This window comes from Populus alba, chromosome 14 (genome assembly GCF_005239225.2).
Source record: "Populus alba chromosome 14, ASM523922v2, whole genome shotgun sequence".
Taxonomy (NCBI): domain Eukaryota; kingdom Viridiplantae; phylum Streptophyta; class Magnoliopsida; order Malpighiales; family Salicaceae; genus Populus; species Populus alba.
In genome coordinates, this window is record NC_133297.1 from 12,315,785 (window position 1) to 12,342,869 (window position 27,085).

The following is a 27,085-nucleotide window of genomic DNA, read 5'->3' on the forward strand; positions in this document are numbered from 1 at the left end:
GCAGAAATTATAGACCTGACTCCCGCGTTTGCTAGCTAACAGCAGTTGTGATCATTAAATATAAAACAAAACTAGATCACTCTATAGTCTATAACCTACAACTAATTATATACCTTTCTCTGTGTGTGGGGAAAAAAAAGATTTAACAAACATCTCAAATTACTAATTGGGGAAAAGCACAACAATACATAATCCATGAAGAAAAAAGTCAAATTAATTGCACGCATCTCATTTTGTGTGTGTGTGTGTTAGGTTATATATATTTTGGTATATTTATATCAACCATATCCTTGTTTTTAAATTATAAAAAACAAATTAAAAGATTTCGAGGTGAACAACAAGGAACCACCTTCACCTCAAATCTTTTTTTTTATTTATGCACATTTATTTTCGATTTTTTTTTTTCGATTCACAAATTTCTCTTTTTTTCATCCACATTTTATTTCTACTTCAAATATTTTGTTTTCACTCACATCTTTTTTTTTATTGAGTCTTCTCTTTTCATTCACACCCTCTTTTTTATTGAGTCCTTTGACTTTTTATTTAGTAATTGTAGTTTGGTTTTGTAAAATTAATACTCATTAAATTATGAAATAATGTTTGAATTATGAAAAGTGAACCACTTTAATTTTTTTTGCTCACATCCTTCCTCTTCTTCTTTTTGGCTTCTTTTTTTCATTTGCATCATTTTTTTGGTTTTATTGAGTCCTTTTGCTTTTTATTTAACTGTTGTAATTTATTTTATTGATTCAAATAAATTAAAACTTAGAGATTTAATTTTAAATTTAAACAAATATTCGATCTCTTTTTTTCGTTAAAAAATATTAACATATTTATCTCAACTTCCCAACTTAATCTTTAATTAAAATCAAAAAATTTATTATTATTTATTAACATGTATAATTCTTATATTTTTTTTAATGAACGAGTGAATTGACTTTTCAATTTGTGTTAAAAAATTTCTTGACAGTAAACAAAACAATTAACAATGCATACACCCTTTATTGTGTTAAAAAAATGCTTCATCTAGTAGCTTATCATATAGAATCAAACTAGTTTATTAAAAATAATTGTGAACTTTTCCATTTTTCCTTTAGAAAAAGTTTTTTTTAGGAGGATCGCTTGCCACGCAACTGCTCCATTTCCATCCAAACTTGTTTGGAAGCTGTGATTGGGATCTGTTGGTCCCGTGGTCGAGTACTCTTTTGGGCCGAGCCCATAAACGTTTTTAGGCCCAGTATTTATATACTTTCAAGATCATCGTAGGTCTCGAAGTTTAACCGGAGACAAATAGTCCAAACTGGACTCATATGATTGTGAGCCTCGTCTTGGATTCAGATGCCTCGGTGACGCCATATCCCATGTGGCATGCACTCTCAACATTGGGCTCAGGGGTGCCCTGGTGACCCAATATTCCTCGAGAAGAACCTTCCTTAATTTGAGCCTAGATGTGCCTTGGGGTCCAGTGCGCATAAAATCGGCAGCAAATTTCAAGACAAAAGAGATACCTCGCGATCTATGTAGCCCCAGGCACATCCTATGTACTCGAGGACATAACCCTCTAATCAACTAGTCGATTTGCCAACAATCAATAGGATAAAACGTATGTACATTAAATGTGAGCACATCCATCGTTCATGTATCACTCAAGAATTGATTCCATGTTCATCATACATTTTTATTTTGGCTAACTTTTTAGGAGGTCTCATACAAGCTATGTATAAATAAACAATTACTGTAGTACTTAATGGATTTTGTTTTAAAAAGAAATAGTTTGTTAAATGTACATAATCATGTGACTGTAGTTCTTATAAAGTTATAAATTATAACTTCCGAAAATAACACAACATAAGGTCATAATATTAGTTTTTAAAATATTACGCTTGAAAAATAATACCACATCTTAAAACCACAGCCAAAATTAATAATTCTTAAACGGGCACTTACATGAAGATGTTACGAATTTCATTGGCTAGGAAAACAAATTCCAAATTTAGTCAAGAAAAAACGATAATTATAAATTATTAGGGGACTTTATGATATTAATATAAACATCAACTTGTTTAAACGATGCACGCCTCCTTCGACGAAGCCAGCGTCCTATTAGTTATCCAAACTCATGTTACAGACTCGACTACTTTAAAAACAAGCAGCCTTCGAGTTATCAGAAAGAAAAGAACAAGCAGCATTTGTAGAAAAACAGCAACAGGGTCACAACGATCCAACCACCCCAAACTCTTTTTTTATCTAGCTAGTGGAACCTAGCATTTCATGTTATTAGAGTTCACTTCATTAGTTATATTAGTTCGGACAGTGCCTCGAAACCCTCTTCCACCAAAGACTCCAAGTAGCTGGAGTCTGAGTTTCTCACCGAGCAACTTGCGCGAATTTCACCTTGTTTTCCAGTCAATACGCTTAGCTGTGACATTTTGATCATTGCAACCACAAACTTTGATTAGCAGCAAAGCTAGTGACAATGCCCCTTGTCTTCTTGTTCGTGTACAAGTCCTGGTCCGAGGTAAACAGGCCTTGGCGGTTCATGAGATCGACATAGTACTTGTTATCAAAATTATTAGGGGACCGAATATCCAACACGGTAGTGCTATTGGAGTCACTCGCGGGGCAAATGCCTTTGAGATTGTTGGCAAAGGTTTTGTCCATGGTAGGATCTTGGGTTGGATAGAGGCGGTCAGTGAAAGAGCTGCAATGACTTATACCAATGGTGTGGCCGCCGGACAGGGCTACCACGTCTGTGGGGTCAAAGGTTTTGGCGGCGAGAGATGAGAGAATTGTATCGGCGTTAGCAAAGGGTGGCGGCAGGTTATCTAAGGTTGCATTTCGTGTTGCAAAGTTTAGACCATCTCGCCTTCCCAAGGGAACATCATAATCTGGACCGCCAGACTGCAACAAAAAAGAAAATCCATAGAAGTTAAAGAAGGATTAGCTTTTGTTATGAGTTATGAGTTATGACTGAAAGGAATCTTAATTGGGCATATTATTTCAATTTTTTAATGCCTGTCGCCTAAATTTGACTGTGAAACCCTGTTGTTATTATCGCCAAATTGAACAAAATTAAAATATTACGACTATATATCCTGTCCACACATCTGTATATGTATAATGTTCATGACAAGTGACAAGTCATAAACGTAACAATTTTTCAGACTTCTAAAAGATTATGAGAACTTAATGCAGATTTTGCCTCTCGCTATCACTCGTCAACTATCTGGATGAAACCTGAGAGGTGTCAATTTTCCGCATTTAGATACAAAAACGGTCCTACATAGTCAAAGCTTCAACGACAACATCGGCTAAGCTTATCTGACGCCTTGTCAATCACATCCAATGCCCTTAGTTGCAGGACAGAAATTAGATGCAGATACAAACATAAAGCCTTGACTCACGCGTTGTGTGACGAGAACAAGAACCATTAATTAACCATTTTTACTGATGGGATTTTATCAGAGAAAGCTGCTAGTTATTCGATTCCAACCCAACTCCGACACAAGGAATTGAAATCTTGGACCCAAGCCCAAAAGTTTCCAGGAATACTACCGAACAGTATACGTGTATGTAACGGTGTAAAAGGAGTTCAATTTTATACTGGATGCTAGCTAGCCAGTATCAAAGACTAATATAACAGAGTGATTCGAGTGGCTCACCAAGTAAACAGAGTCGCGAGCTGCAATTGCAAGGATGTCAGAGCAAGAGACGACACGGCCACACTCCTTGTGTATGCGCTCGCGTAGGTCGTCGATGATCTCAAATGCCCTTGCTCTCAAGGTAAGGTTGGGAGGTGCGTCCTGCTCGCTTGGACCACTGGCTGATCCATCAAGCAAAACTGAACCATCACATCCCTGCAGTTTTAATGTGTAGATATTAATTAATGAAAGATAAATTCTACAGCTGAACATAATAGTGAATGCTAATTAAAATGAGTTTAAGGAAATCTTGACATATATTATGTAACCTGAACAAAGCAGTCATGAAAGTGGAGACGAAGCAAGCCAGCAGCTTGGCCAATCTCCTTCTTGAACACCTTTTCCAGCTGTTTCCTTACAATGGATTCAACTTTAGGACAGCTAGACTGGTAGAATGTCCACGACAGACCCTGCACTACAGGAACAGTGCTTTTTGCTTCAGTGGCACAAAACCAAGAAGCTATAAGGAGAGAAGAAATCAGAAGAAGGGGGGTGAAAGACTTAGCAGCACTAGCCATGGTTTGGTTTCTGATGTCTTAACAAAAGAAGGAGCTTATTTATAGCCAATGAGAAGTTTTCCGAGTGCTAATATTTTGAATTGTTTATACCCAACATGAAGACTTGTTCGTTTTATAATTGGTACAGATGCAATTTGAAGTGTCTGTATCTGCTAATCTTTTGTGATTCCACTCAAATTAATGCAAGCAATTGACTCTGGCTTTCGAGAGGAAGGTTGAAAAATTGAAAGGCCACGAGGCGGGCACATCCCCTTCTCGAATGTCTGTGATCTTCCAGCTTGGGATACAATAAAATCGAAGCAATTTGTCATTTCGTGCAAATGACGTCTTATCCATCAATGCGTTGCCAACAAAAGATAGCATTTGGAAGGGGGGGGGGGGGGGGAAGATTTGTTGAGATGATTGAAGAGGTTTAGTTACTTCTAATTAAATAAATATATCTCTAATTTTGAGATCAATATTTAAGGAGAATTTTTTTTTTTTTTTTTACCTTGAATGGAGGGGGGAAATCAGCTTCGCTAAGACAAAAGTCAGTCTAGAAAAACAGATTCAAAGTGGGGGACAGTGGAGTAAGAAGATAAGGATGGGAATAAACAGGGTTATTACCGTGTTGAAAGTTGCCAAGAAAATTTTTTATTTTCCTTTTCTTTGGGATAATGGGATGCGTGGCATAAGTAGGATTTATAGCAGCCCATATTGAATCATTGTCGGATCCAGCTGGAGGATTCATGTGAAGGCAGAAATTATAGTTGTTAACCTCGGTTGAGTTTTAATTAAACCGAATAAGAAATTATTTGATAAAACTTTGAATAAGTTTTTTAATGACTTGAATATCTAATTGTATCTTGTTTAAATTTGATCAAGTTTATATTAGGAAACAAAATAAAAAGTAAAAGTAAAATATTATCAGTTCAATAAAAATAATTAATTAAAAATCTGTTGGAGAACGCGGTGCACATACGTTCCTTAAATTTTAAAAATATATATTTAAAATAAAAAAAAAATTATATTTTTAAATTTTTTATTATGTTGATGTTAAAAATAATTTTTAAAAAAAAAACTTTCATTTTAATATTTTTCTATTCAAAAAGTATTTTAAACCATTATTACAATTTTAAACATTTCCAGAATAACCCGCAACAAAACTTTTTTCAAGTAAATCTTGGAATCAAGTTAATGCTGAGAGAATTTCAATGTCAATCATCGTATTTAAGATCCATTGGCTTGAGAAATAGATGTATTTATTTTCATCAATCCTTGATGTTCCATCTTTGGACTCGTTCACCTTTTTGCAAGGATAGTAAATAATGAAAGCTCTCGTTTGTTTCGTGAAAAGCACTTTCTTAAAAATTACTTTTCAAACTTATATTTCATAACCTTTAAGAAAGTTGTTCAATGAAAAGTGATTTCTAGTCTGATAAAAAAACAAGCCTTTCCAGAAAAAAAAAAAAAAAAAAAAAAAAAAAAAAAAAAACACTTTTCTTTTTTAACCAGAAAATGACTCACTTATATTTAAAAGTAAAATTTGTTAAACCGATGAAGGAGGTTTTTTATATTTTTCATCTCGAGTATTTTTATGATAATTTAATATTTTAATACATATAAAATATAATTTAAAAATAAATTAATTGACGTGTGCAATACATGAAGCAATGCATAAGATGCTCCGCCGTATTCATGCAAAACGTGCGACGACTTATGATGATTAAAGGCGGTCTTTATTGATTCAAACATTCTGTAGAAATTAATTTATGTGACAGATTTATTAAAAAAGTAGTAATGGGCCGGCCTTTTTCACTTTCATTGGGCTTCGGGAATAGAGTTTTTGAGGACGGCTTTTTTTGTTTTGAAACATTAAGGACCATTCCGTCTCTCGAAACAACTCCACTTCTACTTTCGTGTCCTTTTTCTTTTCCTGTCTGCCACTCGATAAGGAATCGAAAGCCTAGCTGCTAGCCATTCATATCACTCACTAATCCAAGCCGCCCACGTGCTAGTTCTTTCTTTCTTTCTGCTTTTTTTTTAAAAAAAAAAAAAACAAATCAAAATAATAATTCATTCTCAGCTACCTTGCTGGACCCTGACCTCTCTTGGAACGAGGTGCCTCAAATTAACCTCCTTCCACCGATATTAAAATAATTTTTAAATAAAAAAAAAAAAAATAATTTTAAAAAATTATAGTTTAACATGTTAAATTCTAAATTTATTTATTTTAGAAATTATTAATTCAAATTATTAGGGAACTTATATAATCATTAACTTTAAAATTTGTTGAATTAATTGAGATATACATAAATTAACCCAAACATTTACATTAACTAAAAAAATAATAAACACCAAAATAGATGACTATAAATGAGCATGAATTGCAAGCTTTGTAATTGAGCTAGCAAGCTCGATTATATGCTTTCCAAGAACAGATCAATAGATGCAGACAAAGGGTTGGTAAACTAGCACCCATGGTCATGAACAGGGCATTAATTCATTTGGATGCTGTCTCTTTGGACCACCCTACCAGGTCACTGGTCCATGCCAGCCAGCCAGCACTGTAATAGAGCACGAACTACCTTCCGAGCTAACTTATTTACCGAAAAGAAAAGAAACTTTAAGTGCACCAGGACAAATCAAATAATATTTTTTATATTATTTTAATGTATTAATGTTAATTTTTTAAAATATATATATTATTTTCATATATTTTTTAAATAAAAACTACTTTAAAAAAACAACATTAATATAATACTGAATAATACCAAAGAAACAGCCAACACATCAGCACAATAACTTTTCAATTTTAACTTTAAAAATGTATTAAAATAATAATTTTTTTATTTTTTAAAATTTATTTTTAATATCAGTATATAAAAATAATTTTAAAATATATAAAATAAAAATAAAATAAAAAATCTTTAAATTATTTTAAAAATATTTCTGAAAAACAAAGTATATTTTTCTGTAAAACTTCGCCTCGGAGAAAATGGATAGGATACGCACCCCGGGCACATGTCTTTTCACTTTTTCTACTTATGTGTATATTTTGAATAGTAGTAGATTGTTTTGGTAGAGGTGGAAGATTTTCTTTGTTGGTTGTTGGAAGAAAAGTGCCCGTTTCTTCTGTGAAATACCTCAAGCTGCCTATCTTTTGGTTGTTGCTGCCAAAAAAAAATATATATATAATTTATTTTATAGTGCCATCGTTTCTTTTTTTTTTTTGGTAACCCGGGGTGTCCGGGCCAGCTTACGCGTACCACGACTAATCCTCGGGCCACTGAACATCCTACAAGCCAGTAGGCAAGTAAGGTACCGCGAGGATGACAGGCTGGTACTCTTGAGGATCGAACTCGAGACAGTCGCAAAGCAAGCCTGGCAGTTAACCACTGAGTTAGACCCTCAAATGTGTCATCGTTCTTCTCTTTGTCATCACACAATGTGGCTTTCTATGACGTCTTCGTTAACTTAAATCAGTAGGGCTTATATCTGCCGATAAAAATACTTTATATGAGATAAAAATTGATGCATTGCAAAAAAAAAAAAAAATTGCAACAATGTATTCAAGAAATTGGTTGCGCGTTTGAGGACCTAACGATGAGGGTGGTGATTTTCATAAATTGCAAATTAAAGAGTTATATAATTCTCTTTTGTTTATTTGTTTGTTCTATTTTTTGGAGGAATATTACGATGAAATACTCAAGATGAAGATTATTCATCTTAATATTCCCAAAAAAATAGAACAAGCTTTTGAAGATTATCAGCATGATTGGGCTCTCAAAGATTATGACTTTTCGCGAGTATGAATTTTTTTATTTTTTTATTATTAGATATTGAGTTGATTGAAAATTTAGTTTCATAACTGGTTTTATTTTGCTTTCTCTAAAGTTATTATGGTCATAAAAAAAAATATATCGTTATTTGTTGATATTTAATTTTATAAATTTTTATTTTTTATTGTCATTTTGTTTTTGGTTTTTTAGTTGTTTTTAACTTATTGTTTTTTAACTTTGTCATTCAATATTGAATTGTTTGTGAAATAAACTGCATAATTTATTTATTTTTATTTTCTATAAGGTTATCACTGTCTCAAATAAATATTTAATTTTAGGTTGGCGTTTAATTTTATGAGCATTTATTTTTATCATGTAATTAAATAATAGAGTCTATGACCTGAGTCGTTGGGAGACCATGGTCGATTCAATTTGTCATTATTTCAATATTTAAAAAGAAAATTGAAATTTTTTTAAAAGTTAAGTTATGTTTTTACTAATAATTAAGGTTATATTTGGACCCATGAAATTAATCGATTTAAGTCAAATCAGCTTCGACGTGATTTAATTGAAAAGTCGAGTTTAGTAAATATTTGAGTCGAAAAAAGATTGACCTGCCTTAGTTGGATTTAATGACACCATAAAAAAAAAATTCACACTCTTAACATTTTTTTTTTTATATTTAAATAAAATTTAATCCAACTCGCGGCAGAATATGAGCAAACAGGCTAGCAATGAGCTATACATAATAAAAATATATAACTAAAAATTTTCATTTTCGAACATGAACATCACATTTTCTCATAAATTACACTTACTACAATCACATTCTCGTTAACCAATTTCCAAAAAAAAAAAAAAAAAAAAAGAATCCTTGTATCAAAACGCTTCTTGCAAAATAAAAAAAAACATCCTAAAGCTTTCTAGTTTTTATTCTCAATTACTGTTTTGGGACTCAAGGGGTAAAGAAAGTTGAAGCACCTGCCTACAACATGCGCAAAGAAAAAAGTTGAAGCAATATAGGTCGTGACCTAGCAGATTCCATCCTTTGCACCCGCATTCAATCCTTTTTATATATGCCTCTTATTCTCGCGGTGCTTTACTTGTTTAGTGGGCTTGCAGGATATTTAATGGGCCCAGAGATTGGTCATGGTGTGCGTAAACTAGCCCGAACATCCCGAATTATAAAAATAAGAAAAATAAAAAGAACTCGCCTACTATCTAGATTAAGAAAATATGGTGACAAAGAGGGTAATCAAACACTCAATAAATGATGAAAGCAGCTAAAAATATCTTTATGTTATAGCGTATTAAAAAATACATTTTATAACACAAATCAACTTTCCAAACTAAAATTTACGCATCCCTTCTCTTGTGGGCACCATGTTTGGACCTCGTAAACATTGCCCTTGCGTCACTAATTATTATGGGCACCATGCACTAAAGCACACAAACACTAAGAACAAAACTGAAAAGGTTATGTCACGTCTCAACCATTAAAAAAAAAAGAGCTAATTCAAACATTGTATTATATTCTTGTTCCTTAGAAAAAAAAAAACTATTACAATTGGCCTACAGGGGTATAATAGTATTTTTATATGGTTTATCTTGTTATTCTTTAATGGTTGAGGGACATTTCTATCTTTTCATAAATTTTTTGAATAGTGGATTTACTTTATTACATTTAAAGCAATTTTTAACTTGAGTATCACTAGGGGCATTGTTGGTTTTTTATTTTTTTAAGAATATTACAATGAATCTATCACCCTCGAAAGGAAAATTCTCACACTATTCATAGTGACCTTAAAGGCCGCATACTAATTATTTATGTAGGGAAGGATTCCAATTACATCATTGCTAGGAAATTTCTCGTCCAGAAAGCTCGGACGCAATACCACTTATGCTTGGCAATAAATTAAAATCTAACAAGAGGACTTGACACCTCTATCCAAAGACAAGCATCAAAGCTGAGAATTACAATTACATTTACTACTACAGAAACACTAAAAAGTGTGAAAATTATAATTGTAATTATAGTGAAGTTTTTTTTTTTGCTTTATTCATTAAAGTTATTTTTCCTTGTCGATTCAATTATTTTGTAGTTAAATTAATGATCAATTAGCTCTAATTTATTGAAAAAGAACATGATTAAAAGATAAAAAAACGAAGTGAAAAGATGAAAAAAACCGGTGGCATCTTTAAAATTTGCGTGAAATGTTACTTTTGATTCTTATATTTTCCTATGGTTTTCACAATTTCAATTTTGATCTAAAACTTTATTCTTTTTATTTTTTAGTTCATAGTTCAAGAGATGAGAGAGAGAGAGAGAGTCACTAAATTCTGATAATACAGAGAGAAAGATTCGATTAATATTAACTTAGACCATAAAAATAGCTGACTTACTGTTAATGAGTTTTATTTAATGAGAAAAGTCTCACCTATGTATTCTTTGTTTTTTTTATTGCCTAATATGTTAAATTTGAGCTTAAAAACTTTTTTTTTTTTTTGGTTTTTATGATGTTATTTAGGTTATATGAGGCAATGAATAGATTTGTTAGGGTGTATAAAGTGTTTTGAGTCAAAAACAAGTTAAAAACAACTTTTTTGGAAAAAAAAACCTTTGCCCAAATTTTCAACAACCTTTATGTCATCTAAGACTAGGTCAATAAGCAATGCATCGCATGCTTATTTTTTTCAAGAAAATAAAGTCCACCCTTGAAAAACTAAAAAAAAAAATCAACCTGAGTGCATAGACCTAGGTTTTTTTAAGCCCATGCATACATGGCTCTTGTTTTGGGTCCATTGGTTTTTTTTTTTTTTTTAATTTTATCTTTTAATTTTGGTTTTTTAAAGTTTTTTTATAATCTTTTATGATGTTATTTTTATCAAATATTATTTAATTTTTACCTAGTTTACACATACACTTTTTTTTTTTTTAAAAAAAAATGATCTTATGTGGTATCTTTTCTATGCAACCTTACTTATTTTATTTTCTCTTTAATTTTATTGAATTGTATGTGTGTTTTTTATTTATTTATTACATAAGATTTTGGTTTCAAGAAAAAATATACAATCGAGCCTATAACTCGTGTTTCATATCAAATATCTAAATCCATATTTATCTATCAACTTTTCAATTTATTATTTTGTTAATATTGTATGGATTTTACTTTGTTTTCACATAAAATAACACTATTTTTTTCTAATATGAGAAACCTTGCATAATTATTTTTTTCAATTTGATTTTTTTCAATCAATTTCAAGCATTTGTTTATTTCTATCATTATATGATTAAATAAAAAATTAATTTTAATAAAAAAAAACTCTGTAAACACAACCATGTAAATAACTCGTGTTGTGATATCAAATATTTTGATCTACATCGATTTCTTAATTATTTCAATTTAGTTTTTAGTTATAGTGAATAATTTTTTTGTATTTATTGACACAAATAGTTCTCGATTTATTTAATTAAAAACATGCATAAATCTTTTGATTTACAACCATAACTTTTTTTTTTTTATGTCAAACAATGCATTGTATGCAAGAAAGCATTAACGACTCTCACTCTCCTTTTGATTCGCCCGCATCTCAGTTTAATACTAATTTCTAACATTATATGATAAAGCACACTCAATTAAATAATTTTCACTTACCCGTTTAACATTTTAGCAATGCGTCCACGAGCTATGTACATCCCTTTCATCACATCACTCCCACCTAAATTTGACCTAGGCCACCATTACCACCGTGCACAGATCTTGCACCTCCCAAGCTGCATGCACGGAGTATTCTTGGCGATGACAAAAACTAATCCAAATCTTCACCAAATTACAATTTCACGTTGAAAGGTTTTTCAACAAACCCACGACTTCACTCATGGCAGGCCTGTCTATACACTCTCCTGTACACAAAGACGCAATTCTGAAATACTCCTTGACTTCGTCTTCACTCAACCCCTCCTTGGGTGTATTACTATCCAACATTTCCATATGACGATTTTGCCCTAACATTTTCCTGACCCATTCAATCAGCCACACCTCCTTCTCCTCCACCACCTTAGGCAAATTTGGCCTCTCCGCGGTCGCAATTTCAAACATCAAAATCCCAAAACTGTAAACATCTAACTTCACCGTTGCCCCGGCACCCTCCTTGTATTCCGGCGGCATGTATCCCATGGTCCCGGCTACCTGCGTTGACACATGGGAATGCGACGCATCGATTCTACGGGCGAGCCCAAAATCAGCAATATGGGCCTCGAATTCCGAATCCAGTAAAACATTGCTAGCCTTGATATCTCTATGAATAATGGGAGTCTCAAGCCCATGCAAATAAGCAAGGCCGTTCGCCACTCCTCTAACTACCTTGATCCTCGTCTCCCAAGGTAACGGGAACTTAACAAACTGCTCGTTATTCGTCGATGATGTGTCATGAATCCACTGGTCAAGACTTCCTCTTTCAACGAACTCAAGAATTAGAACCCGTTCCAAACCCGAAACACAATACCCGAGAATTTTAACCATATTTCGGTGGCGCAACTTGCCTAAAGTCTCCATCTCGGCGCGAAACTCACGAAAACCTTGAAAGGCATCCGGGTCAAGCTTTTTAATGGCGACCGTAGAGCCGTTAAACAGTGTAGCCTTATAAACCAAGCCGAAACTTCCGTCGCCGATGATTAAATCGGCGGAGAAATTCTTGGTGGACACTTTGAGCTCCTCCATGGAGATCCGGTTCATAGCCGGGTCAAAGGTGGCGCTTTCGTCGATTGTTATGGAGAGCTCCGGATTTGGTACCGTTCTGGTCTGATGGTGGTGGCGTTGTCGTCTTCGTCGTCGGCAGTCTTGGTTTGAGGTGGATTTGCAGACGATGACGATGATAGCGAAGATCAGTGTTATGAGGAAGAAGCTGGCAGCGGCAGCGAGGATTGCTTGGATAGACGAGTCCATTTAGAGAAAGAAGGTGGTGTTTTTTTTGTGTGTTTTAGAGAGTGTTTTGGGGGATTTGATCAAGGAGAAGCCATTAGAGAATTTTCTCAAGGTTTTGAAGTCTACGAGTCAACGAAGGAAGGTGGAGGGGTGGGTGCGGGGAAGGATTGTGTGGAGTGTGTTGGAATCCTGGCCGTATATTGTCAGACGGGGTCCTACTTTAATTGACCTTTGATCGTCATATATAAATTGATGAGGGGTTTTGCTGTTTTCTAGGTTTAATTTTAATAGAAATATAATAAATAGATATGAAAGAAAAAATTAAATTTGTGTTTGTGAAAAATGATAAACAATATTTGTATTTAAAAAAAGATATATTTATTTTCTTTTTTCTTTTATTTCTTGTTGTGTTATCTTTCTTTAAAAATAAATATGAATAATTATTCCCATGGATTGAGGAATGATTAGTTGAGGTTTGAACTTTGAACAGAAGCGTTTTGATGATTAATTAATTAATATTATAGAGTTTGAGGGTTTTTCCCAAACCCAACTATGAATAATGTGCGCACCTGCCATAACCAGCCTCATAATTTTAATTAGAATTGTTTATGTTGTTAGTTATTAATCAACCTAGCTGTGTCTGCCATTTATCCTAGTTAAAACCTTCTTTCTTTTTTGTGTTAAGTATTGAGAAAGCTTGGTTTGTTTTCTCTTCATAGACAGCCTGGGTTGTGTGTGAACTGTGAATTGGCTATAAGAAAATTGCAAAACATTGGCAAAATATTTTGTCTACCATTTAAAGTTTGGTTTGCTTGAACATGTTTTAATATGATCGCTGGATAATTAGTTATTATTGGCTCGATCTAGATAGCGAGTCAAGTTTTAACAGTTGATACATTATGACTTGTTTATACATCCTCGATTATAGTTTAGGATATACTATAAACTTGATTTTTACTGGGTCTATCAATAAATTCAATATCTTATCTTCAAATTCAAAATATGTTCTAAAAAGATTAAAAGACCATCTTATAGTGAGGTTGTACCTCTCCCTCCAAATTCAAATAAAAATAAAAATCATAAGAAATTTTATAAATAAATACATAGATTTGGTGTTTTTATCTATCTAAAGTTTAACACAGAGGTTTACAAAAACTGATTGGATAATATCATAAATATTTTAAGTGAATAAATGGAATACCATGAATATTTAAAATCAATAATTCAATCAAAACTAAGTATGCCATGTGAACATCAATACCTTTATTATATGTGAAGAAGAAATTGTTTTGAAGCGATATTATGTTAGTTGTTACATGTAATATATTTTTTTTAAGAAGTCAAATACTGTTACTGATCCCAATATATTTTTTTAACGATAGTTCCATGTAATTTTTAATCCATAAACGGAGAATGAGGTTTTTCTCTCGTTGTTTATAATCCAAAAGTAAACGATAATCTTTTTTAGCCAGGGGAAAAAATCTTTTTAATTTGGTTCATTGAACAAACTGATCTCGAGGCTACAGCTACGTACCAAAGCTTGAAAAAGGTGGATTGACCACATGAAACCACGCGGTATGCTGCCGCGAAAACTTGAACGGTGAGCGAGGATGGCATCACACAGTCGTCACCCATCACTGCATTTGGAGAAAGAGCGCCGCACGAGGCGAAGAAGAAAGTGCAATTACGTGCATATATTCCATCGTCAGGGCCCACACGGAGTCGCGTTAGGCGTATCCTTCGATTCTTGCCCGAGGGTTTTGAGTTTCAATGCAAACACTTGCATTTTGTTTTTTCAATATTTGACGAGGTCCATCTTTCCCGTTTGAACAAAGACAGATATCAATGCATGCAGGCAAAAGAATATCACCAAAGATGAGGGACGAGTCCAATTCTAGTAAATCAGAAAGTTCGAGACAAAATTAGAAAGGATATGTCCATGTAATGGAACAAATTTGCGTGGATTTCTGGGGAACTGCGCTGACATGTTCAATATCCTAGCTGGACACGATACTTCGTCGTCATTACCAGGTTCTTCAGCGGGTTGTGCTTGTTCAACGGTCTTCTGGTGGAGTGCAGGCAATATTTTTGATAATGGAGGAATTAATAAAGGTAAAATTCAGCCTTCAATTTCTTGCAACATACTTGCATCCACTTCTCAGCAACAGTGGTGGCTACGTCGTCTTGGCTATCCCTCACATGCTCTTCAATCACAGGTCTAATTATTTCATTGCGCAACGAGGCAAGCTCGGAGGCTGCATATCGTTCTTCATTTCCTGTACAATAATAAGACTAAAACATACGGAAAGGAAATCACATAATTGCATCCTAGATACATGCACGAGCACACAAGAATGGTGGATATAGTGTGTATCTCAATTATGATAATAATGAAATATGATTAACATCTGAAAATTTATGAATGACATGAGGTTTTTAGGATTAGTCTCAAGTCACCCCCATTCATTCATCGAGTCATAAGCTTGTATAATAGGGAAGAAGATTTGAAAGTTTCAATTCTACCGCTTTTGTTGCAAGCAAAGTTGTTTTCGAGACTATTTTTAAAATTTTTCTATGTTAATATTTAAAACATTTTTTAATTAAAATAATTTTAACTTGATTTTTTCTTTTATTTTAGGTAAAATACACTTAGTAAAAGTTAAAAAAAATATCATATTATTTATCAATTATATCAAATTTGATCTTCAATTTCTTACATTTCAGTTTTATTTTTAACATCAACATATTAAATTATTTAAAAATATCTAAAAACAATATTTTAATAATTTTTAGATAAAAAACAATTTAAAAACAAAATTAAATCACATCGCCAAGCGAATTGGTAATAGTTGAAGTTATAGTTTATGCCTAAAGTCGTTACATCACATCCTCGGTCTAGTTTCTTGCCCCAAGTAGAATAGCATGGTCATTATTCGGAAGAAACTGATTAATCTCATAGAAAAAACGACGAATAGCATTGGATGTTCGTTTCAGCCAGGATTTTGTTAATATGGGTTCGGAGGCTTGTAGGAGGCGCTCGAAGATCTATCAGAGCTTTGCCCTTTTTTGAACTCATCCTAGCAAAGAAAGTGGTGGATACTGACAAAGAGAAAAAGAAATTTGTATTTTTATCTTCTTATTTGGAAGAGGGTGGAAAATGAAGGGAAAGAAAATGAGAAGGAAAGAAAATCTAAATAGAGAAAATTAAGTCAAGAAAACAATTATGAAAAAAGAAAACTACTATTATATCCTTGATTAAACGCTAACATGGCGTTTGTAATTGGTAAAATTGTCATTCTCTTAAATTCTCTTTTAACACTCGTATATATTTAGTTCTTGGAGACTGTTTTGCTCAGCTTCGAAACAATGACAGTGATGAGCCAGCCCCTGCTCGAGTCACTCACCGATTTTGAAGAGAACCCCTTGAGGTCTGCTGTCTGCAGCCCTTTTCTTGCGCCAAGGCAAAACATAATTAATCAACAAGTTCATAATCTGTAAATGTAGTGGAAGGTTGCTTTCTTAATTAATGGACAGAAAGCTGCTATTTGATTCTTCAGGTTAGAAATCTTAGGTTGGATTTGAATTAGTTTGTGGAAAGCCTCACAAGGATTTAACCATGAATTCTTTAATCATAATTGAATAAAATTATTAAAACAACATACTTTATTGATTCATTAAAACTATTTATTATTTATTTTAATTTTAGAGTTTCATGTCAATTAGGAGTTTTCTTGAAAAAGTTATCATCTCTATCGTCATGCAAACTTATAAAGTCAAGGCATATGAAAATAATGTTTAGCATTACAGGATTTGCACAGCAATTTTCGAGTTCGAGTCAAGACATATATATTTCTTGTAAAAGCTTGTAACAATCAGGGTTTTATTCATTTACCTTGATCCACAAAGTACGTTTTTTCGAGAGGTGGGGTTCCTCAAATCCAAAAAAAAAAAAAAATTACAGAAATAAGTTGTTTTGTTAAAATGTTTTTTATTTGATAATATATTAAATAGTTTAAAAATGTTAAAAAAAAAAATTCAAGGACTACGAACAAAAGTTAGATAAATAATGGACATCCACTAGGAAGAAAAACACTACAGTCAAAATAGTTGAGGTGTACCTTCACGAGAGAGAAACACTAATATCATCCATCAAAAGACAATTCTTATGCTTCTTTGACACTTTCCAAAATGTTGATAACAAATTTCTGCGTTTGAACTATTTTTTTCTACATATCGGAGGCAATGAATTGAATGCCCCCATGCACCTCTTAATGTCAAAAAATAGTGATAAAAAAACATAATTCTCCCAAGAAAATTACTATTGATTCATTGTAATAGTGTGAATGTGTAATAATGAAATTGCTTCTTAACTATTAAAGTTCGAACTATGCACGGGGACAATGTAATGTTTTCTTTGTAAAACAATTGTTTTTTATAAATTATATAGGGTTAGATTGTTCTTCTTCTTTTTTCACGGTAAAATTATTAATTTAATCCTATAATAAAATAATATGATGCTTACCACTCTTGTGTATTTTTATCTTTTTATTTTTTTAAAAATAATATAATTATTTTAATGCTTTTAAAAACAAAACCGGTATGACTCTCATATAATTACTTTTTTGTTATTTTATATTGATTTTATTATAAATCTCAAGGCTATTTAGGGGCATCATTGTAATTTACATTAAAAAATATGATTCAAAAAAGTTGTTAGGACGTGTGGACATCCCCCGCGTCGTTCGGGTAGTGCGTGCGGAAAAAATAAACCGTTTGGCCACCAAATGATTTGGTCCTTGTTTTTTTTTATTTTTTTTTTTTTTTAATAAGTTATAAAATTATATTTTCTATTTAAAATCCATTACACACTCTTTTAACTGCTATTTATTTTGTTTAACACTATTTTTTAGGTTTTGTTTTACAATTTTATCCTTCGTGGTTTTTTTCTCTATTAAACTTGTTTCTCATTCTTTTTATTGCTATCATTTTTTTCTTTGACAAAATTTCTAAATTAATATATTTTTTAATGATTTTATCATTTAAAATTAAATAGATTAAAAATTAAGTTTTTTTATTAAACACAGTTCAAGGATTTCATAGGTTGCAAACTTTAGAAATTAGACTGGGTTAGGAGATTTGCCTGAGTTGGCTTGATTTTTTTCTTTTTAAAGCTAATGTTTTTTTACCCTTCTTTAGAGTTTTGTTTTATTATTTTGTAAGATTTTGCTTCTATAAAATTAGTTTCAGGTTTATGACTAAAGTCATATATTTCAAAAATTAACATGAGTTTGCGGGTTAACTTTTATTTTTTATTGTTGCTATAGGGTTAGTCCCCAATTCAAGACCAGAGTTACTGGTTTCAAAGGTTAATGTGAATTGAGTTTATATATATATATATATATATATATATATATATATATATATATATATCTTTTATTTAATTTGAATTATTTTCATTTCACCATTTGACATTTAATTAATTGGAAAATAGTCTTTATGTTTTTTTTTTTCTCCTTCTCTTTCTATTGAGTTACTTCGATCGTTTTATAGGTTTATTTTACAATTTCATCATTTATGGGTTTTTTATATCAAATTTGATACGCATTCTTTTTATTGCTATCTTTTTTTCTACTACAAGTTTTTAAAATTGATATTTTTTTCATGATCTCGTCCTTCTAAATTAAATTGATTGGAAATTAAGATTATTGATTGAATCCGGTTCAAGGATTTCACGATTTTCATGGTCACAAGGTTTACGGATTGACTCATATATTTTTCAATTGCTTTTTTAAATTAAATTCTTTTATCACTCATGTCCTTTAATATTAAGTTGTTTGATAATTAAATTTATAATTTTATTAAATTTTCTTTTTAAATATGGTCATCCTGGTATGATTGGTTGAGAGATTTGGAATCTTGACTTGGGTGAGCTCAATTAAATTATATATATATTTTTTTATATTTTTATCTTTTAATATTTTATTTGCTAGAGGTTGAGCTTCACATATATTTTTTTTAATAGACTTATATATATATATATATATATATATAATTTAAATTGACGCAGATTTTTTTTTTCTCAGTCACGGTGATGCGCAGGTGTGTGAGAAATAAACTAGTAAAAAGGCAAAAAAGAAGAAGAGAGAGGTTAGTGATTAGCCCCATCAAAGTTCAAACACGAATAATCAAAATAGTTAAACACGGATTGAATCAGAAAAATCATGCCAGCCTGGCTGTTTATCAATCCATAATCTCATGTTATAACATAATTAAGAATTATCCTTATTTGTCTCTTTTAACCAATTAAATTCCCAAAGATTCCCCCACCACCTCAGTTAATCAACTGTGAACAGTCCATTCATCACCATTAATATCTTGCCACGTCATCTTTGACCCCACAACTATTTGAAAACGAGTGAAGCCAGTGACAGATTAGTACTTCCACACGCTAAAGATGACTGCTAGCAAATTTCAAAATCCCGCCTGACAAATATACATAAAAAAGGAAAATCCAATCTGATTGGACCAATAAAGGCAGGTTGGCGATCGAATCATCCAATAGAAAAGGTGGGTTTATATTAATAAATTAAATAAATTTCTTTCTTCTAAGAAAAGTGAATTAAATATAGTTTATTAGTATGTACAATTACTAAATCCTCCTCCTCCTCCTCCTCTCCCATGGATAATTTTACTTTTTTATTTTTCAATTCCATATGTTTACCATCACAAAATAATAATAATAATAAAAAAAAAACCCGCACAGACAGAGAGAGAAAAGGGCCCAAAGCTAAAAACCTAACAGCAATATTTAAAATTCAAGAACCGAGTCTCGTGTATTTTACTGCGATGACGAGTCGAATGAGATTGATTTGGTGGATTCCTTTTTCTTTTTGAATGGATTTTGAAATGTTAAAAGTAGAAGACGAAGCAAGAGCGAGTTTGAAGTGTTCGATTCTTTGCCTGTGTAGTACTGATACTAGTAGTAGTTGAACAAAAGAGGAGGATAAGCGTGTGGATTAGGGTCATGGAAAAGCGCGTGTTCGAAGTATGGAAAGGGAGTAATGTAAGGCTTTATTAAATTTGTATACTCTTCTGATTTCATTTTTATATTTGTGTAAATTAGTGGTTTTTAGCATCTGGGTTTGGTTTCATTTGTTGTGAAATTTGTGGGTTTTGCTTGAATTTTTCAGTTTCTTTGTTGGGAATTACTTTAGAATTTTGTTTAAAAAGCCACTGTGTCAGTGGCACTCTGTTTGGTTACTGTTAAAATGGAGGAAGTAGGGAAAATCTGACACTTTCAGTAGCTTTGAACTTTTGTTTTATTGCCGCGTTGAGCTTTAATTTTCTTTTTTGTTATTACAGGCCACTGAAAGCCGTGTAAGAAAAAAAAACTGAGATTTTTTGGTAACATATCTTTAATTTTTTGTTGTTTGTACTAAATCAAGCATCGGGTACTGTATTTCTGATAATTTGGGGATGGCTTCAAGGGCTATGAATGGAACCATAGAGTCTGTTGTTAGTCTTTTTAGATCCTGGACTTGTGTTCCCTTGAGTAATAGTGGTTCACCTATTCGTGCAGTAGACTGCAGGGTGGTTTGGTTAAGTTAGAATCGAAACTTGGCGACTTTGTAGTATAATGATCAAATTATGGGTCTGTGGTTATGTTTAGCAGTGCTTGTGTTCTGTTGGTGGCAATGCTACTGGCACTGACATTAGTGGTTTCCTTGCTGGGAGGTTTTGCAAGTGCCTTTGAGGTTTGGATTAGGATTAATAGCTCCACTAACTAGTAAGATAGGGATTTCTTGTGCAGTAGTATAGTTGTTTGATAATTTTCAATAATCAGAGAGCTCTAACATAAGTTGCAATTACTTGGCAAGTATGAACAAGAGGGTCCATAGATTCATTAAAGCATTGAGCACAGTGTTCGAATGTCCTCAAGCAGTGAAATGTTCTTGCTTGACATGAGTATGACATGTACATGTGCATCCAAGCTGGATGATCTTGAAACCTTGCTATTCTTTGGAAGTAGTGCTAGGACCTCTGAACAGTGCGCATCTTGCTGGCTTGAAAGAGGGGAGTTTTGGATTTCTTTGTGAAATTATTCATATTTTTTTTCTTAAAACAATCGTTCAAGATTCTCAAACTACATGCTAACCTTATATTTTTGACATGCTATTCCCAAATATTAGAAGCATGAAAATGCCTCTTTGCTTTGTCAAGTTTCATTCTCCTGGTCAAAGTTAAGACTTATCATGGTTTGAAATTTTCAGCATCTAATGTTTTTCTTGTCTATTTTCTACAGAAATTCATCCTTGGTGGGAGATTGATCTTTGGACCTGATGCTAGGTCACTGATTGTCACTTTATTGCTGATCATTGTTCCTATAATAATCTTTTGTGTGTTTGTTGCGAGGCACCTTCGCCTTGAATTTAAACCGGATAATGTAGGGTATGTGATTCTGGTGATGGCAATTATCTTTACTATCTATGTAAGTTTTCTTAATCCCTTGGCACTTGATAAAATCGTTTTTGTTATATGAATTTTATAGAACTGGATGTGCTATTTCTTTGCTTTGGAATTTCTCATGCTCATGTATGCCTGTTTTAAGATAGATGGTAAGCTGCTATGTTCTTCTTTTGCTGTATAAATTTTATAACTTAAAAGAAAGTGATTTGCATGTGATTCTAAAGGCCATGGTATGGATAGTGTAGCACCACAAGTGGACACGATTCATGTATTTGATGGTGCCAAGCTCAATATGATCAATATGGGAGGCTGTAATTTGTGAAAGTGGGGTGACCACAAATTATCCCAATGACATTTTCACAAGAACTGACTTAAAAATACTTTTTGACCTTGCTCTAGAATTTGATGGTAGAAACTAGGAAGGTGCGCAATTTTCTTGACTTTTGTGACTGAATAATATTTGCAATTCAATGCACTTGAAGCTGCTGCTTCTGGGTTTTGAGAACTTCGTCTCAAAAGGTGTATAATTCAAAAGGGGTGCTTTTGGAAGTATGCTTTCTTGGATCAAAGACAGTGAAGCACAAACCTGAAATCATATCCTCCAAATGTTTATTCTGTAGCAAATCCTTTGTCTTATTTAATTCGATGGCTGATCTTGACAGGTGTTGGTTCTTCTTTCCCTCACATCAGCCAGGGACCCAGGCATTATTCCACGCAATTCACATCCACCCGAAGAGGTGTTTCGATATGATTCTTCTGTGTCTGTTGAGGATGGGGGAAGACAAACACCAAGCCTCAATTTTCCACGGACAAAAGAAGTTATTGTTAATGGCATTCCTGTTCGGGTTAAGTATTGTGATACATGCATGCTTTATCGTCCTCCCCGCTGCTCCCATTGCTCCATTTGCAACAACTGTGTGGAGCGATTTGATCATCATTGCCCTTGGGTGGGCCAGTGCATTGGATTGGTATGCTGCTTAACCTGCATTTTAACTTCTTTCTTTCTTGTGTATGCCCTGTTAACATTACTTCTCCATTTTTTTGGTATTCGTCCAAGTGTTCTTGTTGAAAAGCTAATTATGCTCTATATGGGCAGCGCAACTACCGTTACTTCTTTATGTTCGTTTCTTCATCGACTCTTCTCTGCATCTACGTGTTTTCCATGTCTGCCTTGTACATTAAAGTTTTGATGGATGATTACCAAGGCACAGTCTGGAAGGCAATGAAAGAATCTCCTGCATCTGTCATTCTAATGGTCTATAGTTTTATTTCCCTGTGGTTTGTTGGTGGACTTACTGGCTTCCATTTGTACCTCATAGGCACAAACCAGGTAAGTTTTTTTCCTTAAGACATATGTTATGTGTTGGTCTCTGTTATGCTTAATTGAATTAAATTTGAATCAACCAAATCTCGTTTCTTAATAAATGTGCGGCATAACTATGGTCTAAATGCTAGAGTAGAGTTTTTTAATGGTCCTTTCATCATTAGTTGTCAGATTATGAGATCACAACAGTCTGTTTAGTGGAAATATATAAGCAATCTTTAACATGTTACCATTCAGATTCATTGGCATCAAATGATAAACCTGGAGAAACCCAAGCATCAAATGAAAGCAATAGCAGTTTGCCTCCATGAATCATTGTGTACTGGATATTTTTATCTTTTTTTGGGGTAATAAATGGTATGAAGTATTGAAATTTAGAAGCATAATTAGTTCTGCAATGACTACCTGCATTCTCTGTGAAGAAAAAAACAAACTTTTCCCTGAAATAATAGAAGGCGAGAGTTTTTTTTTTTCCTAGGAATTATATTTATTTACCTGTTCTTTTCCATATGTATGAGATGGGATGCTTGCGTTTGCTATCACATCCTTATAGCATCTGAAGACTATATTATTTTTCTGTTATGTGGTTATTCAATATGTTTTCCACTCTTGTATTAGCTAAAACTATTGTTACTTTATTCTATACAGACCACATATGAAAATTTCCGGTACAGAGCTGACAACAGGATCAATGTCTATGACCTTGGTTGTTTTGATAATTTTCTTGAAGTCTTTTGCACAAAGATTAAGCCTTCAAAGAACAACTTCAGGGCTTTTGTTCAAGATGAAGTACAACAAAAGCCCACGTTGCCCAGCACCCAGGAAACAGACGTGGAAGATTCTGGTGGGGATCCACGCTCAAAGGTTGAAGATGACCTAGATATTGGTGAAGATTTATTGAAAATCTCCCAGCGTCGTAACATTGAAGAAATTGATGGGGACATATGCAGCAGAGGGAGTAACGGGCCACCTCATAATATATCAGAGATGGACTCAGTATTGAGTTCGGATCATCGAGCTCCCACAATTCGATCAGACACTAGACATTCAAGCTGGGGAAGGAGAAGTGGGAGCTGGGAAATTGCACCCGAGGTCCTTGCCAACTCTACAGTCACTGAAAGCAGAACCTACTCCACTTCCAAGGAGCCACACCAATGATGATAGGATAGCTCATTTAGCTGTTGATCCCTCTGCATCATCAACATGGGTTTCTGAAAATCCTCTGGATGTTCATGTTGACGGAAGTTTTCTTTGATTAGGAACTTAAAATCGAGTTCCAATTCTGCTCACCCTATAGGCACGAGGGTGTGATATCCTTATTGTGGGGGTGGGTTATGGCTCCTATTGATTATTTTCTTTGGGAAAGCAGTCAATAGGAATGTGTTTGTAATTGTGCGAGAAGATAAAGAGGATGTTTGCCCTTTCCCCCCCTCTTTGTTCTCTCTTTATATTCTTAATCATCGTGGTCGAACACTTAAAGTAGTAATTCTGGCTTTATTCTTTGTGTAAATAGTTACTTCCAAGACATGATTCAGTTCTCCCCTTTTATGTGTGGTGAACTCTCTCGCTCTCTTCTTTCTTTCCTTGCTTTCTTTTCTTTTTTATCAAGAAGTGAATGTGTGGGACTATTTTCTTTTCGAGGGTGGGGTAATCTTTGAACCGTGTATATTTTTCCGATCGGAGTCTAAATCTGTAATGAAAAAAAGGGTTTTGTAAAATGTTGAAAGTTCGAGGGTTGATAGATGGAAAAATTAGTTTATGGGCTTGATTGATAAACTCGGTGCTTACTAGGGAGAAATGCAGGTTTACCCTAAGAATAAAACATGGTCATCAAAATACTAGTATAAAATATTTCTATGATTTATCAATTATTTCACGCACTTGATGTTATCAAGTAAATTGTGCCGCTCAAAGATTTATTTTCTTTTAAAAACAAAACCTACCGTTTTCCACGCAACAAATATGTATGTAAATACAAATCAATGTGCAAAAACACATTAGAGGTAGATATAATATCAATCTAAAAAGCTAGTGATGCACTTGGAATTTATTTGTTTTTGCATTTTAAAACTGATTTTTAAAAAATCAATCAATTATTTATTTATTTCAAATTAATGTTCTTTTGTTGTATAATCCGCGTTGACGTTGTCGGCACCGAGGACACAGAACTTTGTAGTGAATGCTCTGGAAATAGCAAGAAAAGAATCCGTGACGACAAGCAAATTCTTTGATGGATTGGCAAATGACAAAGGCCCAATGCCGGTAAAAAGAGTGTTTGGTTTGGAGGTGATTTTTTTGTTTAGGCATACTTATATATAAAACATGTATTTTTAATTTTTAAAAATAAAATTTATATCTTTATAAAAAAACAACCACACCTCCCACTAAACACACAGTAAAAGTTAACGAACACAATTTTGCCGAAAGGTTCTGCAACTTTGTATGTCTTATAGGCTAGCTACCAAAAATGGGCCTGGCATCTGCAGGCTAACTTCGGGCTTGATTGGGTTCTGGCTTTATATTTCTTCAAGACATCTTCACTGTTAGACCACGTAGTTTTCTACTCCCCCCTCCACAGCTGCAATTTGCAAAGGAGCTCGAACATTATGGCTGCAAAGAAGTGACGGAATATGCAGCCACATGCTAGACAAGATGATCAAGCCAGGCAATGAAATCGATCAGTTTTTTTTTTTTTAAAAAAGAAAATATTGTTCCAGGCAATCCACTCGAGGACTGAAAGAGGAGGGAAATGGGCCGAATGGCTGTCCGTTTTGATTAAACCAAACAGAACACAAATAAATCCTGTTAAATCAAATCAACCACATGCCATCCATTTTTAAACCGGACAGTGCTCCTCGTCGTGTCCTTTTCGTTCACAACCCTGTTACTCGTAAAAGCAAAAATTGCTGGGTAAGAAGTCTTCGATAAACAGTAGAGCTTTTGTCCATTAAAGTGTAACCAGGCATCTCATTACCTGAAATTGTCTTACAAGCACTCCCTCGGGAGTCACAGGTTCAACACCCTTTCTAAGACAAGATAATCGGTCCCACATACTGTAACGTCAACCATTTCAAACCTCCATAACTGGAGGTTCGGTCCCTAACATTGAGGAGAAGACCCAAGGCACAGTTTGGAACCATTCATTTTCACTAGAGACAGTGATTAAAGCAATGTAAAGAAAACTTCTTTTCATCGCTAACAACCTTATTTAATCAACCAAAGTTTGGCTCGAGTCATTTCCGTTGGAAAGAGTTTCAACCATGGCCTCATCTTCGTTCCACTCACCTGCAAATTCATTTGGGTTGCTGTCTGTTTCTTGAACATAGCATGGCACGCACACACCTAACTTCTTATCTGTACTGCTGCTTCATGTCCATTTTCCCCCTGGTTGCTGACCGAATGTCGTACAATAATATGGCATAAACCAAACCCTTAAACTACTTCTTATTGTATAGAAAAGAATGCGACGTGTTAATTGATTACAAGATCATAGTGTTAGCACGCTTTTGTATCACGAAAAATAAATTCCAGCCTAGACCTCTACTTCATCGTGTCCTGGATACAGCCATGACAGTGATAATAAAGTCCTTTTCGTTGTTAAGCTAGTTCACTACATTCCACGAAATTTCTAATTTCGTCAAACTAGTTTTCTGATAAAAATGTGTCATAAATCTTTATTAATTTATGCTAAGATTCTGCTCAAATGACATGTTTCATATAAAAATGTGAAGATAGTTTCGTTCAAGTTAGGAAACACGTCAAAGTCCAACTCGAAAAATTTACCTTTTTTTAGAACTTTCATCTTAAAAAAGTTTTTTTTCTAATTTATTTAAATAGTCTCATGGGCTACGAAAGTTTAAGAACTTCTAATTTCAGAGTATATTTAATGAAATAAAAACTTTTTAGGAACTACGAAAGTTTTCATAATTTTCTCTAAGATTTCTTTGTGCACGGTTTAAAGATGTAAAACTCTAGGGATTAAGTAACCCTAATGTTATTACATTATACGACTGCCTCATTCTAACAAGTTTAGCTTTGTAATAAAACAGTGTATTATTATTTATGATGGCGACGCACTTACAATAGCTTCGAGCGATTATAGCACGTGGCTGTGTCATGGCCTAATTAGAAGTTGATTCGAGTCTTGAGTGTCTAATAATGTCAATTCGAAAGGCTATCTAGCAACCCTGGTCTCTGCCATGGAAGTTTCATATTTTAGTTTTGCCATCCTCGGAGTTTTCCACCAGGTTGGCTGGGCTTAATTATTTTTTTGCTCGGCCGATTTTCACACGCCTTCATCGGAACCTTAGCGAGTGCTTGTAATTATTTATTGGACCAAGGCTTCGATTAATTACATCTGGATCGTCCTAAAATAAGAACAAAACAAAAA

At 33.4% G+C, this 27,085-nt stretch overlaps 2 protein-coding genes and 1 pseudogene across 2 annotated transcripts; 1 reads left to right on the forward strand and 2 right to left on the reverse strand.

Annotated features, from left to right (window-relative positions):
* Positions 1 to 1,999: 1,999 nt before the first annotated feature.
* On the reverse strand, positions 2,000 to 4,376 carry LOC118034363 (peroxidase 12-like; annotated as a pseudogene).
* Positions 4,377 to 10,786: 6,410 nt separating this feature from the next.
* On the reverse strand, positions 10,787 to 13,104 carry LOC118033528 (probable receptor-like protein kinase At2g42960). The gene has a single exon (XM_035038911.2). The coding sequence runs from the start codon at positions 12,924 to 12,926 to the stop codon at positions 11,820 to 11,822; it is 1,107 nt and encodes a 368-aa protein (XP_034894802.1). The 5' UTR covers positions 12,927 to 13,104; the 3' UTR covers positions 10,787 to 11,819.
* Positions 13,105 to 19,616: 6,512 nt separating this feature from the next.
* On the forward strand, positions 19,617 to 24,247 carry LOC118032722 (protein S-acyltransferase 8). Its single transcript, XM_035037822.2, has 5 exons — positions 19,617 to 19,968; positions 21,208 to 21,393; positions 22,034 to 22,339; positions 22,468 to 22,701; positions 23,344 to 24,247. The coding sequence occupies exons 1-5, from the start codon at positions 19,930 to 19,932 to the stop codon at positions 23,851 to 23,853; spliced, it is 1,275 nt and encodes a 424-aa protein (XP_034893713.1). The 5' UTR covers positions 19,617 to 19,929; the 3' UTR covers positions 23,854 to 24,247.
* The last annotated feature ends 2,838 nt before the right edge of the window (positions 24,248 to 27,085 follow it).

Bases quoted from the DNA above. Each gene is read 5' to 3' on its own strand.
- LOC118033528 (XM_035038911.2), bottom strand. From the start codon at position 12,926: ATGGACTCGTCTATCCAAGCAATCCTCGCTGCCGCTGCCAGCTTCTTC.
- LOC118032722 (XM_035037822.2), top strand. From the start codon at position 19,930: ATGGAAAAGCGCGTGTTCGAAGTATGGAAAGGGAGTAAT. The intron at 19,969-21,207 runs GTAAGGCTTTAT...TATTTTCTACAG, and splicing joins AAGTATGGAAAGGGAGTAAT to AAATTCATCCTTGGTGGGAG. The intron at 22,340-22,467 runs GTATGCTGCTTA...CTATATGGGCAG, and splicing joins TGGGCCAGTGCATTGGATTG to CGCAACTACCGTTACTTCTT.